The sequence below is a fragment of the Megalopta genalis genome, chromosome 5, assembly GCF_051020955.1.
Source record: "Megalopta genalis isolate 19385.01 chromosome 5, iyMegGena1_principal, whole genome shotgun sequence".
NCBI lineage: Eukaryota > Metazoa > Arthropoda > Insecta > Hymenoptera > Halictidae > Megalopta > Megalopta genalis.
The window spans coordinates 2,236,949-2,252,565 of NC_135017.1; the positions used below are offsets into that span (position 1 = coordinate 2,236,949).

Sequence of the window (15,617 nt, forward strand, 5' to 3'; positions counted from 1 at the left end):
ATTGTATGTTTGCAGAACCGAGGCAGACGAAACATTTTGTATTGCCCCGTTGCAAGCTGACTCCGTTTCACTGGCGGTTGTTGGTGACTTGGGCATGGTCTTAGGGACGACGGCGGGGCGATGACACTCCACCACCGTCCGTTGTCATCGCCAGGAGTCCTTCAGGACTCTCCCCGTCTCCCGCAACGAATATCGTGCCTGGTCCCGATCCTAGCCTGCGACAACAATCGTTATAATCGTTCTTCGTCGAGAAAGTTCGTGGAAACGGGCGCAGCCTGTGCGTTCGGGAGGAGGTATGAAAGACCGACCTCATCGGCCTTACCGAGATCACGGACAGGCGATGCCCCTCGAGGAGGTTCAAGGTTTGCTGCTTCCTCCCTCGAGAACAGGTAAGTCATTTTTATTGTTATAGCGGGATCTCGTTTGTGCGAACAGTTCGGGGGACAAGGCAGTTCGGATAACCGAGCAATTCGTGTAACAGATATATGACATAGATGTAATTCAACGCTCTCGCAACAAAGCGCTTCGAGCAATTACAGCTGTTCCATGGTTCGTTACCGATGAAAGTCTACGCGAAGACCTGAACATAAATTATGTACAGAACTACGTCGAATTTGGTATACCAAATCGCACGAAAATAGACTGCGATTTCAGACTAACCAACTGGCAAATGAGCTGGTCAATGAAAAAGATAATAATTCGGTGCGCGACAAAAAGATGGCACACTTTAAAAATAATTGATTTTTATTTATTATTTAATATTACAGCCAAGGTTTTCATTCTGTACAAAGTATATAAATAAAACCTTGGTTGTAATGTTAAATAAATAAATATATCGTTAATTAATAAAGTGTGCTATCTTTTCATCCGGCACTGTACATCAAACAATTTGCCAAATCGCAGAAAAATAGACTGCGATCTCACCACAACTAACTGATAAACGAATCAATCAATTAAAAAGATAATATAAGGTAAGTCCGGGAGAAATCGACCACTTTTTGACAAAAAGAATCGTATTCCTGTGATTTTTCAGAATTTCATTGCGTTAACTAATATATATATAATAACAATGCAAGCAAAAAACAAAAATCAAAAAACAATCTCACCCACATCACCGGGCGAGAGCGACCTCGAAAAATAACAAAGACTGTAGCTTACAAAAAGTATTATAAATAAAGAAAGTAATACTTATGTTATTTTTTCTTCTGCTTCCCACATAAGTCACAAAAAGGAAGCATCCCTCGTGATACCAACAAATACACCTCGCACGTTTACGTCAGTAGTCAATTTTTGTGCTTTCGAAATAGTCCCCTCTACATCTCCCGCATTCATTTTGGTTCCATTCTTCTAATAACACGTGTCACTTTCCTGTAAAACTGAATTGTCTCTGCTCGAGTTGAATGATTGTTCCAATTGTTTTCTATACGTTTCCTTATATTCTTCCCCCTTTTAATTGAAACATTTCTATGTTTCGTTATAATTCCCTTGTTCTTCTTCGTGTTAATGTTCTCTGAACTATTTATAATGTTTGTAAGTTGCCTACCACGTTTTATGATCATGACCAGTTGCACTTGTTTGCGGAAATACGGGTATTGTCTCGCTAAGCCAAACGGAATTCTTTGGAAATTAAGCTATTTCCAACTTGAAAAGAAAACCAATTCGCTTCGAAGGAAACTGGATAGAAGAAGAGTAAAAATTCCGTTGAAAAACGGAACAATTAATGTGGTCGAACTCTCCCGGATTAGTATGGCCAGTCTATACCAGAATCACGGAGAGATCGACCGCATTTTTAATATATAATAGAAATGAATACATGCGTACTATTGAGGTTATGCAGTATGCATAATACTTCCCTTAAAATTAAAATGGTATAAAAAACTTAAGAATATGTGATAGTGAAAAAAAACGTTCAGATCCACCTAAAGCTTTAAACGCAATTTACAAGATTAGAATACAATTTCGCGACAATTGCAATAGGTGATCAGCGATCAATTGATTAAAACGTCATATGGTGTCGTCGTTTCAATAGATCCAGCTTTCTTTCTCCTCATTTTTGACTGAGTAAGCTACTGTGTAAGCCATGCAGAGGTATCAGATTTATTATATCTTTTTGCAGAATCAATCATTTGTTACGTCGTGTAACGTCATAAATAATTAAATAAAAAGGAAATGGCAAGGACAATTGCATACGAAGATGAGAAGGTCTTTCTAATCGAGAAATTGGCCTGAAAATAAACAGACTGCGTCACCTTGTAAATTACTTTATTAAATTACGTGATACTTTTTGGACAAATCGTCTGAAAGTTGGAAATAAAATGCTGCCTCTAAGACAAAAGACTTTAAACGGCCTTATGTTGTTTATAATAATCGAGGTTCAAATAAACGAGGTTCTACCGCACTTTTGAATGATGCGGCCGTTGCGAGAGTATAACGCGCGGATTTTACGTACCCATTCCTGGTTATAGAGGCCGTGTTGTGTACTCGATATGCGTATTACCGCTTGTAGTCGAGCTGCGTTGTATAGCATAACCCTGGTGTAGGAGTATACTATATATCTCCTAATTAAATTAATGATTGAGAGCTAGAGTTGAAACGATTGTACAATTTGAATTAGACGGAATAGTAGGCGTCTTTATTTGTTCTCTTTGTACAGGGTATAAGGAAATTATATGTCACGACCGCTACAGTGTTACTCTACACCTTAGAATCGGTGACGATTTGTGGCCTTGAACGACCTTCAAATGTAGGTAGCTCGCCTTATCGCGACGTGCAGGCCATCCCCTACTTCCTACCGCGAGGTGCCTCGCTGCGTAATCCAGTGCGTCTTTCTGGCCTTTTATTTGCAACTTCAACATTAATTATCTCAAAAACTGTAAGCCGTCCACCCCTAAAACCGGATATCATTGGTTTCAGCTTTACAAGCTCTTTCACTGTACCAAATCACATCAGAAAGTAAGCGCCAACTTTAGGGACCTTTCCGTGTGAGTAACGGCTGGAACCATGCATTGTTGACAATGTTGTAGAGGTGCGTCGTGTGAGCACCTGATATCGTTATTCCGCGATATTAACTATCTAGGGTTGTAAGGCCGATTACGCTGCGCGACGGAATAGGACGATATCGTTGTCCGTTTACTTAAAAATGAACAACTGTTTTACTTAATAGATCGTGAATTTATAGACTGAACGAGACGTAGACTAGAGTGACGAGCGACGTTGAACGATATGAACGAGGTTACGCAGGAGTAAAAAATGACTGACCGAGGTGGTCAAGAGTTCTCGTTTTTATATGTTTCTCGCCGAGAGAAAACTTGAAGATCATTGGTTGATCGCGAGATGGAAAGGGACCTTATGAGTCCCGGTCGTACCCAGTGTCACAGGTAGCAAGAAATCCCGGAAAGGGCGACCGAAGGGATGCGTGCTGGCGACCCTGTCATAAATTAAGGAAACGTTGCCGATGAAGTGTGCGTTATCCGAAATTGCAGAAATGACTTTATTGCCGGAAAGGAGACGGCTCGAAGGAATTAGAAATTTAGAAACTGCAGGCGAAGGCTCCACGAAATTGAAGGCCTAACGAACGTGACTTTTGTCAATTGCACGTCATTCGTTGAAGGACCGTCAATCTGCCACGCTGCACCGAAGGTTCCCCGTAAATAAGCTGTTTTTTAGGGATTGAAGAAAGGTAGTCCGTCCCGGAGAAAGTCGGGCACAGCTGGAAAATTCCGTTGCAAGACGGAACAAATGTGTTCTACTTGCTCGCTACCTTTCTCAAGTTTAGGTAATAGTCCACTACCTTGGGCCGTATGCAACGCATTTGGTTTCCAAAATGCTAAGCGTACTTCTTTCACGATCGAAAGAACATTGACAAGAGTCGGGTCGTCACCGACGAGGGAAGAACCCTAATTGTACGACTTCAATTTGAACGGGTCGAGAAACTCGACTATTAAACATTGAACACAAATTGATGCTTAAAAATGCTGATTAACGTTATTAAATGCTTATTAATATCAATTATTAACAATACCAAACATTTGCGTTAATTACATATTACGAGGAATATCGATTTCCGTGGAATACAAAATGTACGGAGCACAGAAATCGCTGCTGATATTGCATTAAAATATATAACGAAAATCATGGTCTACAGAGTGAAGAAGAAGCAGATTTTCTACTATAACAACAATAAATCCAAATTCTGATTTTGCAGTCTGCTCAGAAGGCTTAATACAATATACATTTATATTACATATATTATGTTATATAATTATCATTTATGTTAGATATTAATGTATTACATTATATATAAATAAACGTAATCATTATCATTTTGCAACTTCCTCAGGGTTTTTCAGTATTCCAGATGAAACAAATTGCAGATACAGATACAATACCCCGGATCTTCAAAGGCACACTTATATGAGGAATTTATTCAATAAATTCGTTACTTGGGGCAAATATTACAGTAAAAATCGCTGAAAATCCGAACAAATGTATTATTGTTACTTTTATGTAGTAATATATGATAGTTGCGCTTTTTGTCGATGATAGAGGAATGATTAAATGGGTACCTTTACTATTGTTATAATGAATCGAGGCTCGTGGTATCCGTTTTGATAATTATTTAATAAGATATGATGAATACAATTAGGTTATGTCTCTCCGTGGACATTTCTAATTACTTAGAAATGTCGCTCCCACGACGACGACTGCTCTTACACTGTCTTTGTGTAGTGCTTCGACGGAAGCAGGAGGAGCCCTACTTCACGGTGCATACATGTTATATGGCGCGTGATTCAAAACATGATTGTGGGTGATATTGTAATATCCATTATTTACAACAACTATTAATACTAACTTTATTATAGAAACACTGATGTACATAAATATACATACATCATGACCATATCGCCTTGCGGTCGTGCACCGAGTGACGGAATCCCGTCGACGACTGTTTTGTTCTTCCTAGCCCAGTGCCGTACGTGCGTGCATGTGTGCCCTATACTTGCATCAGTCGGCGATGTTGTGATTCAGCCACATTGTGCAGCAGAAAAAAAGCGTGTAAAACTGTTCATTGCAATCCGAAGCATAAAAAGCATTATAATATAACAAACAACAAATTAGAAACCATTATAATCTCAGGATTGTAGTATTTTGTGCCATTTCTGAAATATGTTAACTTGAAGCTGAATGAGTATCTCCTAAAACATGATTTGATATTCCCTTATTTTCTAAACAACATGTACTTTTTTCTGTTGGAGGGCTGGCTAAATAAACTATCTACATTGTGAAAAATACATTTCACTTGCTTATATAATATATATATTTTTTGTAGACACGTATTTACATTTCGATAGTCTGCACAACAAGAAGGACGAGCACACGGGAACATACAATACAGCCGCTAGGCACACACACAGACATACAGTAATTTCTCCCGGAAATGCCAAACTTCGGGTTGCTGTGAATTTTCCTGTGCTAGTCCTACACTTATGTAATTTATTGCTACGTCGATGCTAAGGGTCGACGGAGTCGGTGAAACGTACGATACGGTACGCGACGCGATTCCTGGAAGACAACACAAAATGGTCTGTTTGGGTATGAGTCAACCCCTGAATTACCTTCGAATCGTGGCATGTGGTCTCCGAATTGCCTTCGAATTGTGACAAAAAAATAGAAATAAAAAAATTAAAAAATAATGGTACTTGCTCCAGCACACCTTCAAGCCGCAGCTTGATTCGTTAGCGAGAGTCGGTATAATAATTTTCTTTGCTCTGATTAGCTGACGATTCACTACTGAAACAGGATCCGCTGCGGATCGAATGCGCAGCTTAGGGAGTAAGAAAAGTGTGCAAGAGTAGGTCCCATTATTGTCCATTCATATGAATCTAGTGGACAAGTAAATTAAGTGATGTCGCGATTACCACAGAAATCTTAGCCGTTACGTTCTTCGATGAGCACGCATTTTGAGCAGAAACGGTAGAATGAAATATTTTACAAACAACTTTATTGTATAACAATTATTCTTTTCTTTGTACAGTGTACGTAGCATGGTTCGTTATTAACAAAAATATGGGCCTGAGGTGTAGATGGCGGTTGTTTTAAAAAAATGACTATAGTCGAAAGTACCAACCTTACGAAGCTTAAGTTTCAAGTTTAAAGACGCTACATTGTTTAATATTTGTTTGACAACCATTAACACGTTGACTGCCACGCGTATTTACAACAAAATCTCCTACAGGCCACCTGTGCCGCTATAGGAAGCGTGCGCTGTTAATTCATATTTGTTTCTGTTCCTGCATGAACAGTTGGAATCTTTGCCGAGTACCGAATGGTATAACTTAAAATCTCTGCCCTTATTTTTTTTCAATAATGAAAAGAGATCGGATTGCCCGGAAGGAGAAACATAAATAAAATTACATCGTCAGATTCTGATTTGGATACTGATAAATATAATCTTAGTGATAATGAATGTTATGAAGATACTATTGACGAGATTTTACGAGAATTGGTCATGGAAGAAGAAAGAAATGTTGATGATACTGAAATGGACCGATCAGAGGCACGAGCATATCTGAAAAAACAAACAACTTTATGTCCAAGCTGTCCTGATCAACCTCAACTTTGCAGAGAATGTTTTAATGTTATACACTACGAATAATTTTTTTAATAAACCATTTTTATAAGAATTCAATAGTTTCATTACCTCCTGTAGAATATTTGTCGAAATATTTTCGGAAATCCTTTGTAAGTAGTCAAATCAGCGTCACCCGAATTACGGGTGACGTGGCCTGATGAGAACTTTTACTGTCACCCGAATACGGGTGACGCGGCAGTCAACGTGTTAATAGTGAACGCTCTCAGTGAATTTGTAAACATGGAAAAAACTGGTCATTGTTATGTGATGCAATATTTTCATTTGGATGGTCTCAGTCCAACCAATGTCAAAATTGAGCTGGATTTTACTCTAGGGGAGTCTGCTCCTTCGTTTACAACAATAAAATATTAGGTGGCAGAATTTAAACGAGGCCGCACCGGAAATGCTGAAGAAAATCCACAATTATGTATTGGACGATCGTCGACTGAAAGTGCGCAAGCTTGGAGACAGAGTAGACATTTCAAAAAGTGCTGTACATCGCATATTGACTGAAAATTTGGGTATGAGAAAGCTATGCGCAAGATGGGTGCCGCGCTTGTTCATAATGGAACAAAGACAATGTCGTGAGGATGTTTTGATCGAATGTTTGACGATGTTTCACAGGAATAAAGCCGAGTTTTTGCGTCGATTCGTAGCCTAGGTTTATCACTTCACGTCTGAGTCGACAGAACAGTCGAAACAGTAAACTGTAAGCTCCAAAAAAGGCGAAGACAGTTCCATCTGAGGGCAAGGTCATGGCGTCAGTTTTTTAGGATGCGCGTGAAATAATTTTCATTGATTATCTTGAGAAAGGAAAAACACAATCAACGTCGAGTATTATGCGAATTTACTGCAGTGATTGAGCGATAAAATCAACGAAAAACGGCCGCATTTGGCAAAAAGGAAAGTGTTGTTTCACGAAAGCAATGCACCAGTTCATACATTCGTTATCGCGATGGCCAAAATCCAGGAGTTCAAGTTCGAATTGCTCCCTCGCGCACCCTATTCGCCAGATTTAGCTCCCTCGGATTATTTCCTCTTTCCAAACTTGAAAAAATGGTTCGGTGGTAAAAAATTTTCCAATAACGAAGAGGTGGAAGTCCGCGGTTAAAATGGCTATTTTAAGGAGTTCGAAGATTCTCACTATAAACAAGGTATCGAAGCTATTGAACACCACTGGGGAAAGTGTACCCAACTAAAAGGAGATTATGTTGAAAAATAAAGATAATTCTTCTGAAATTTCTTGTATTTTCTTTGTTAAATCGGCTACTTCTGGGACTACCCTCGTATATGACTCTAACGGAAGCGTCAAGAACTATATACCGAGCTCTCCGCTCGGTAAAGTAGGGTTGGCAAATGTCGTCACAAAACTAATGTTCTGACATATCTCTGACTCTTAAATCCAACGCATTTATGAATTTCGAATGCTTGAAAGCTATTATGTTGTGTGTACAGTAAATTTTTCCTAATTGACGCTCACAGATTGTGCACAGAAATGGACAATTCGGGAAGAGGAGATACGATTATTCGAGCCTTGTAGCTTGTTTCTGTAGTTGTTCCCAAATTGTCCATTTTTGTGCATAAGCTGAACGTCACTTGGGGAGAATTTACTGTACTTTTTACATCCACTGCACATGTTTAACACGTTCCGTGCCGAGCTTTTTTTACTCGAATCTTCACACTTTGATATTTTACTAAAACTTGATGTATTACGTGCAATTATTAATTCTCGTACACATAACAACGTAACAAAAACTTATCAACGCCCATTCTTGCGGTGGAAATTGATTCTTCGGTTCTAAATTTCTTGTAAACAATTTGTTCAGTTCACTAAGTAAACATGCAAGCGTGTACCATCGATGGTACACGTGGCACGGAACGTGTTAATAATGTCTGGATAAGCGTCATTCAATGTATTAAGGACGTCTGTACACACTGACTGTATACACTTCAATGTGTGGTATTAAGAGTTACTTGTGAATACCTTGTAAACTATTAAATATGCCGAAAGCTAATATTTTATATTTGGGATACTGTACCCTCTCCTGCACACCCACCAAATGACATGTTTATCGATGACGGATCTCTTTCGGAAGTACAGCCTAAAATGGAGTTAATAAAACGTGTAGGTATAAAGACGCCAGGGTGAATAATCTGTGTCCACCAGCTCGCGTAATATTAACAAATAATATAAATATATATTTGTAAACAATAACAATGAATTAATAAGATATTAACGATATAACAACAACGAAATAACAGTAACGACAATAAACGATAGAAAGTGACAATAGAATACTAACAACGATGAAGATTTTAAATGACTGACGTTTGGGAACAAAATTTGGTGCCAAAAAAATCGTACCCAATTCTCTGCATCATCATGTACACAGATCGCAGAAAAGATTTCAGCTCGAAAACTTTATTACTATTCGAGTTATATCAACTTAAGTGATAATTATTGGCACTACGATTGTTTACGTATGCATGTATCTATTAAATTTGGGCGAAATTTTATTCGGATGACGGATAAGAGATGAAGACTAACGAATACAATTTTATTCGACACTAATGAATAAATATCCATTTGAATAAAAATTTATCCAGATAACAATTTAAGTCGAATATTTTATTCAAATAACGATTAGTCAATGTTCGTCATAAATTATTCGCATAATTCTTTATTATCCGTCCTACCTTAAGGGATTACTGATCTCAAGAAAACCAATTTTTTGGTTTCGATTGGTTGTGAAAGTATTACATTCGAGAATTATACTCTGAAAGTTTTATTATAATCGGATGAACTTTGACGGAGATATAGTCGCTTAATTACTTTAAGAACTCCTACAGTTTATGGTACAGGCGAATATAACTGTTATTTTTTAGGACTAGCAAATTATTAATTTGCGTAAATGTAATTTTGTTTATTAGACCGAAGAAAAGAAAACAAATTTTTAATGCAAAAACTACTAACAGTGGTGAGAGTGGTGCCAGTACATCAGCGAAAAATATTAAACTGCAGGAAGACGTTACTATGCCGCAAAATATATAGTGTAGTTTTGTGGTATATAGAATTATCAGTTTTCTTACAATATTTACAACATTTATATTTGCAACAATTTCAACACTTGCGAAGCGTAAAGTGTGCGACGGAGAAGTAAAATTTCAAACCGATAATACACGTGGACTTGGATTTTAAATTATTGTGCTTTGTGAAATATACACCGACCGACCGTCGCATGCAAGAAGCAACGCACGAAGGTAGTATGCTTCGTCGAAAACATTGATGATTCCATGTAAATAAAAAATAAACATTTAAAAGTAGACATAAGTTGAAACTTTAAACGCGTTTTTCTCGAAACTGCATTTTCAATATCGGTGGTCAGGATATCTCGAAAAGTACTGCATCGATTTCAAAGTTGGGTATTTTCGGTTGAGTATTTTCGTTTTTATAACCTAAAAACTAGCTGTTTTTCATAAAAAATCGAAACGTCTGCCATGTTGTCAAAAATCAATATCTCAAAAATCCATCGTTAAGGACTATCAACTAAAGACATATTTTTCGTATATGATTTCAGATGACCGTGGGCTGTCCACCGCGAAGTATGTTTTTTTGAGAAACTCTCAGGAGAACTGCCTTAACTTACAAATTTTTGCATATTTTTAAATAAGAAGTATACAATTAGTAATAAAAAGTTTACTTTTTCAAATAAAGGAACATTGGCTGTAAATGGTCCTAAAAATGTTGAGTAAAAAATTCCCAAAAATCACCATTGTTTTAAACTCCTAATTGAGCATAACCCCTTAAAGCATGTTGTTACAAGATTCTCCAACCTACACATTAGCTTTTATTACGTCTTCTAATCTTTTTCTGTATCTTGATGAAAGATATTGCCTCATCTCTAATAATTTAGTGCAGAGTACAGTAAATTCTCTCCAATTGTCCTTCAGCTTGTAAACAAAAGTGAACAATCATCAATTGCACATTAAAGTGAAAACTTCAATAAGTATATTAGAATTTTTTCGAATTTTTTTAAGGCCAGGAAGAATTCAAAAATCAAACATTGGATTGAAAGAACCATGTTGCCAGTCGCGTTAGTAAAAATGTACCTTGCCGGCGGTGGGTTAATATTCTTTGCTTGTGAGAATTGTTAGCGTGGATCGATCGCTTCGATCGCTCGAAAAATAACCTAACCAAGACCAGCGATACTTACTAAGAAATTTAAAAAATGGTACCTTATAGATATTAAAGCCAGTGCTGTTCCTACGTTATCGACTGCTCCACCGGAGATATCAAGCGACGCGTCGGGATGGGGGAAATTACCTCAGCGAAGATACATTTATTAGAGACATCTGTATATGTTGGTTTCAATATGTAACACTAGAATTTTTTTTATATATCTTGGGCCTGGTAATTTCCCAAAGCTAATATGTTATATTAGGGATTCTCTGTCAGCTTCCAAATTTCGTCTTGATCAACGGCAGGTCACTATTGGAAGTAGGGCCTCATTTTATTAAAATTTTGGTTTCTATATATCTATATTCAACAAAGAGTCCTGACCCGTCAATTAATTAAATAAATATATAGATACATTCAGCAAAGGGAGAACATAACCTTGAATGACCATGGGAAGTTAACAAATAGTAAAATCCGACTAAATGAGAACATTGTGCAGTTCTACTTTAAAAAACCAAGGTCACGTTCGGGTTTTGAAAACATCTATACCTAGATACACCTTTAATAACGATATAAGTATAATATTCTTGATATAAGAGAGAATAGAAGGTTGTGTGTGTACTTGTGCCAAATTATATATAATCTATCCTATTATCAATAGTTACATCTTAAATGAAATACGTTACGTATGATTATGAAAGCAAAAACTATTCACATTTTCAGAATCACCTGTAAAATAAAAATAGGAAATGTATTGAATGTATTGATACTTGATATGGACTATGTAATCTAATCATAACAATTGAAAGATATCAGGAGATGCCAGTCTTCCTTTCAGAAATCTAAGGTCTGTCGTTGCTACGGTGTCACGAACAAGTAGCACTTCGAGGATTTGTGATCAATGATTTTGTGACATGATATACACTTATAGATCTCGTGTATAAATGTATCATTTTTATTATAATGTATGTTTGGATTAAGAAGTTTATTCAATCATTTTCTATAAAATAGTCTTTATATCATTTCAACAATTTTACAACAGAAATTGTATAATATCATTTCAACGAATTCCTCATTATCATTGTAAACTCGTGAAACAAAATTTCCAAGCTCGCTAAATTCGTGAAAGAATTGCGATAATCAGGAACGGAACTATTTTTATATTTTTGATAAGTAAAAAATGTTTTTGTCCTTGCTGTAACTATACCAACTGCGTGTACTGTTGCGGTAGAATCGTAACAGACTGGAACAGAAGGTCATAAGCTTGGGTTTTACTCTCACAGAAGGAATGTTAAGCACAGCTGTTAGAAGCAACGACCATGCTCAAAATTTCTGTGGAAAAATTCGAACGAAGTGTCGGAGGAGATCTGAAAAGAGGCCGGCCGTCGGCGGCGCCGGCTCTGGGATTCGAACCCGGAAACGATCAGAATACTGACTTCGCGCTTTCCTCACGCGGCTACTTCGACACTTGCGAATTGTTATGTCAAATTTTCTTATTCATTTACGATTGGAATTATTCTTGTTTTTGATAATGGAAAATAACCTAATTGACCCCATGACCCATAATTTACAGAAAGAGTGACATATTTCATTTGGAATAAAGCAGAACTGCACAACATCGGGCAAACCTAGTAGTTATCTGGTATAATACCGCCTTACTTACCGCTGACCGCTCCTCGCTCACTCACTCATTCATTCATTCATTTATCATTCGCTCATTCACTCATTCATTCACTTCACTCATTCATTCGCTGGCCGCTCCTCATTCATTCACTCATAAACAACTTAATTTTTATTAAAAATATAAATGTATGTACAACACAAAACAAAAAAAATACAGAAAATATTATTTTAATTTCACGCAACTCTAATTTAATAAATTTCTTCGTCGTCATTGCTCAGTATAATCAACCGAGAACGTTTTTGCGATGGAATGATATCGTCTTCACTTTCAGAATTTTTTTCTTCATTTAAAGTTCTTGCATCTTCTTCCCTCTTAAAAAAATCTGTAATTGTACTTTGGTTACTGGTTCTTACCAGGTCATTGTAAATTTCTCGGTATGGAGCTAGACAGTTTTGCAGCTCCCTTTTGAATTTTCGGCTTTTTTCAGTAGAAGAGTCTGCATCCAAGAAAAATGTCTCGAGATTTTCAGCTAAGCTTAGGCCTTCTTGTAATTTTTTTAATGTTAAATTATTAACTGCACAATCTTCATCAGTGCTAGTGTCCTCAGAATCGATTTGATTTACAGCTTCGGGTGCCATTTCTATCATATCCGCTTCGTCAACTTCTTTTTCCACTAATAAATCTTGAACGTCCTCAATAGCCATATCCACAAAACCTTCGCCTCCGATTGATTTAGAAAGTTCTAATATGCCACCAATTTCATTTTCTGACGATTCACGCACGTTTTCTATTTCAACTGAAGAGGGCCGTATCTTCTTCCAACACGCATTTAACGTTGATGTTTTCAGTTCTTTCAGCGACAAAGGTATGATGTCGATACAGTGCTTGATTGAAAATTTCTTCCAAGCTTCCATTACATTAATTGATTTTGAATCGGTTACGTCTAAAATCCACTGTAATGCTCTTCTTATGTAATACGTTTTAAAGGTATAAATAATACCTTGAACCAATGGTTGGAGCAACGAAGTAGTGTTAGGTGGTAGGAATAGTATTTTGACCTTTGGATTATTCAAATCTTGTGGGTGACATGGAGCATTATCTAATAGTAATAGCGCCTTGAAGCTCAAATTTTTCTGTCTTAAATAACGTTCAACGTTTGGCACAAAACAATTTAAAAACCAATCTTTAAATAAATTTCCAGTTACCCAAGCTCTTGGATTTGCTTTCCAATATACCGGTGAGGCGTTTTTATAATATTTACGCCTTTAAGTGCACGAGGATTTAAAGATCTATAAACTAACAAGGGTTTTGTCATGAAGACCCTCGATGCATTACTGCACAAAAGGAGCATTAGACGATCTTTAGACACCTTAAAACCGGGTGCTGTGTTTTCTTTTTTCGATATAAAGGTTCTACTGGGCATTTTTTTCCACCAAAGCCCAGTTTCGTCAGCATTGAAAACTTTATCTGCTGTGTATCTTTGCTCTTCTATAATGTTTTGAATTTTTTCTGGATACGTCCTAGCGGCTTCATGATCAGCCGACGCAGATTCTCCTTGGATTCTTATGCTATGAATTGCAAAACGCTTTTTGAATTTTTCGAACAACCTTTACTTGCCACAAAATCTGGGTTGGCAGAGGATTCTCCTTGTTCTTTAAGATGTTTGTAAATTTTTAGTGCTTTTTGTTTGATGATATTGCCATCTAATGGAATTCTTTTTTGACAGCAATCACCAATCCAAATGCTGAGTGCCTTTTCCATTTTCTCAATTACTGGCGCCCGGGGGCGAGCTGCACGTTTTGCGGATGTCAAAGATCCTGCAGCAACTGCACTTATTTCTTTTTCATTTTTCTTGATAGTCCGGACTGTTTCTTCATTCAAATTAAGGCTTTTTCCAATGTGAGATGCTTTTTCTCCTTTCAAAAGACGATCCAAGATTTGTATCTTTACTTCTAAAGAAATAAATTTCCTCTTGAACGTTGTTTTTTTATCTTTATCGAACATAGCTTGGGACTGAAGCTTAATGTCTTAAAGACATTAACACACACACACACACACACACACACACACACACACACACACACACCGTGGCTCGACGCAGACTGCCGACCAGCAGTGTGAAACACTTTTGTTTTCAGGCCACGGAGATGAAAATAAATAATTTCCGCAACACTTACTGAGATAGAAATGTATACATCTCAGTGGCAACACTGTATCTTTAAGACGGCAAGCCTCGCCGTGGCTGTAGAAGTACAGTGCTGTACAAAGGTTTTTGCAATTTTCTTATCGTGTTAGAGCGAAACCGTGTTATAGGGTGCCGTGTTGTAGGAGGGTTCCCGCAATTTATGAACCGTGTTATAAGATGCCGTGTTGTAGGAGGGCTACCTGTATTTGTTATTCATTTGAATTCGACGATGTCATTATTTTAACCCGTTTTTCGCTGCTCAAATGTCAATCTCTTATTCTATGATTTCTTTATAATCACATATTTCATATATAATCGTATATATTATTATAATCAAATATAATGCTGGCTTGAACTTCTTTATTGTTAACAATTCCTTTTGTAGAAAAAGTACATTTATATATTTATTGCATTTCAATGTTCAATCTAATGATTAAATGTTGCCAACAAAGTAATAGGATTTTATTTCCATTGAAAAGTAATTAATAATATTCAGGTTTTATAAATTCTCTTTGAAATTTTCACTTCGAGTCCGATACAATGTTGTAGGGGAACGGGTTAAATAATCAACTTTATATTGAAAGAAATATTCAAACAAATTAATTTCCTGAAGACTCGAAACCAGAACATCCTCTTAATAAATTCGAACGGATATTGATTTCCAAGCTCGGTGAAAAGATTCCGCGACCCATATACGACGACGCGGCGGTCGTGGTGCTAATGGTTAAACAGTAGCATGTTCCGCAGTTCACGCTAGCCGGACAACTGGTTGGCAAAGTCCAGTATCAAGTACATCTGATTCAAGTTGACGCTCCGAATCACCCTATGTAGACCACACTAGGCAGCAGTTCTCTCGAGTGTACGTCGTTTACAGTTGACCGTATCAGAGTCGACCCACTACCGTTGTTAATTAACGCGCTCGCTGAAATTGATTTCGACCTGATCGAATACTATCCAATTTACCATAGGTCTCGACGGATCTCGGCAGAGTTCTGAACAA

General features: G+C 37.2%; 1 protein-coding gene across 2 annotated transcripts in view; it reads left to right on the plus strand.

Moving 5' to 3' along the window:
* LOC117218267 (uncharacterized) overlaps positions 1-15,617 on the plus strand; it is a 165,223-nt gene that overhangs the window by 101,601 nt on the left and 48,005 nt on the right. For both annotated transcript variants that reach the window (XM_076522227.1, XM_076522228.1), the window contains exon 2: positions 16-389. In XM_076522227.1, the coding sequence (XP_076378342.1) occupies positions 296-389 (94 nt within the window). In that variant the 5' untranslated portion in view covers positions 16-295. The remainder of the gene's footprint in view (positions 1-15; positions 390-15,617) is intronic.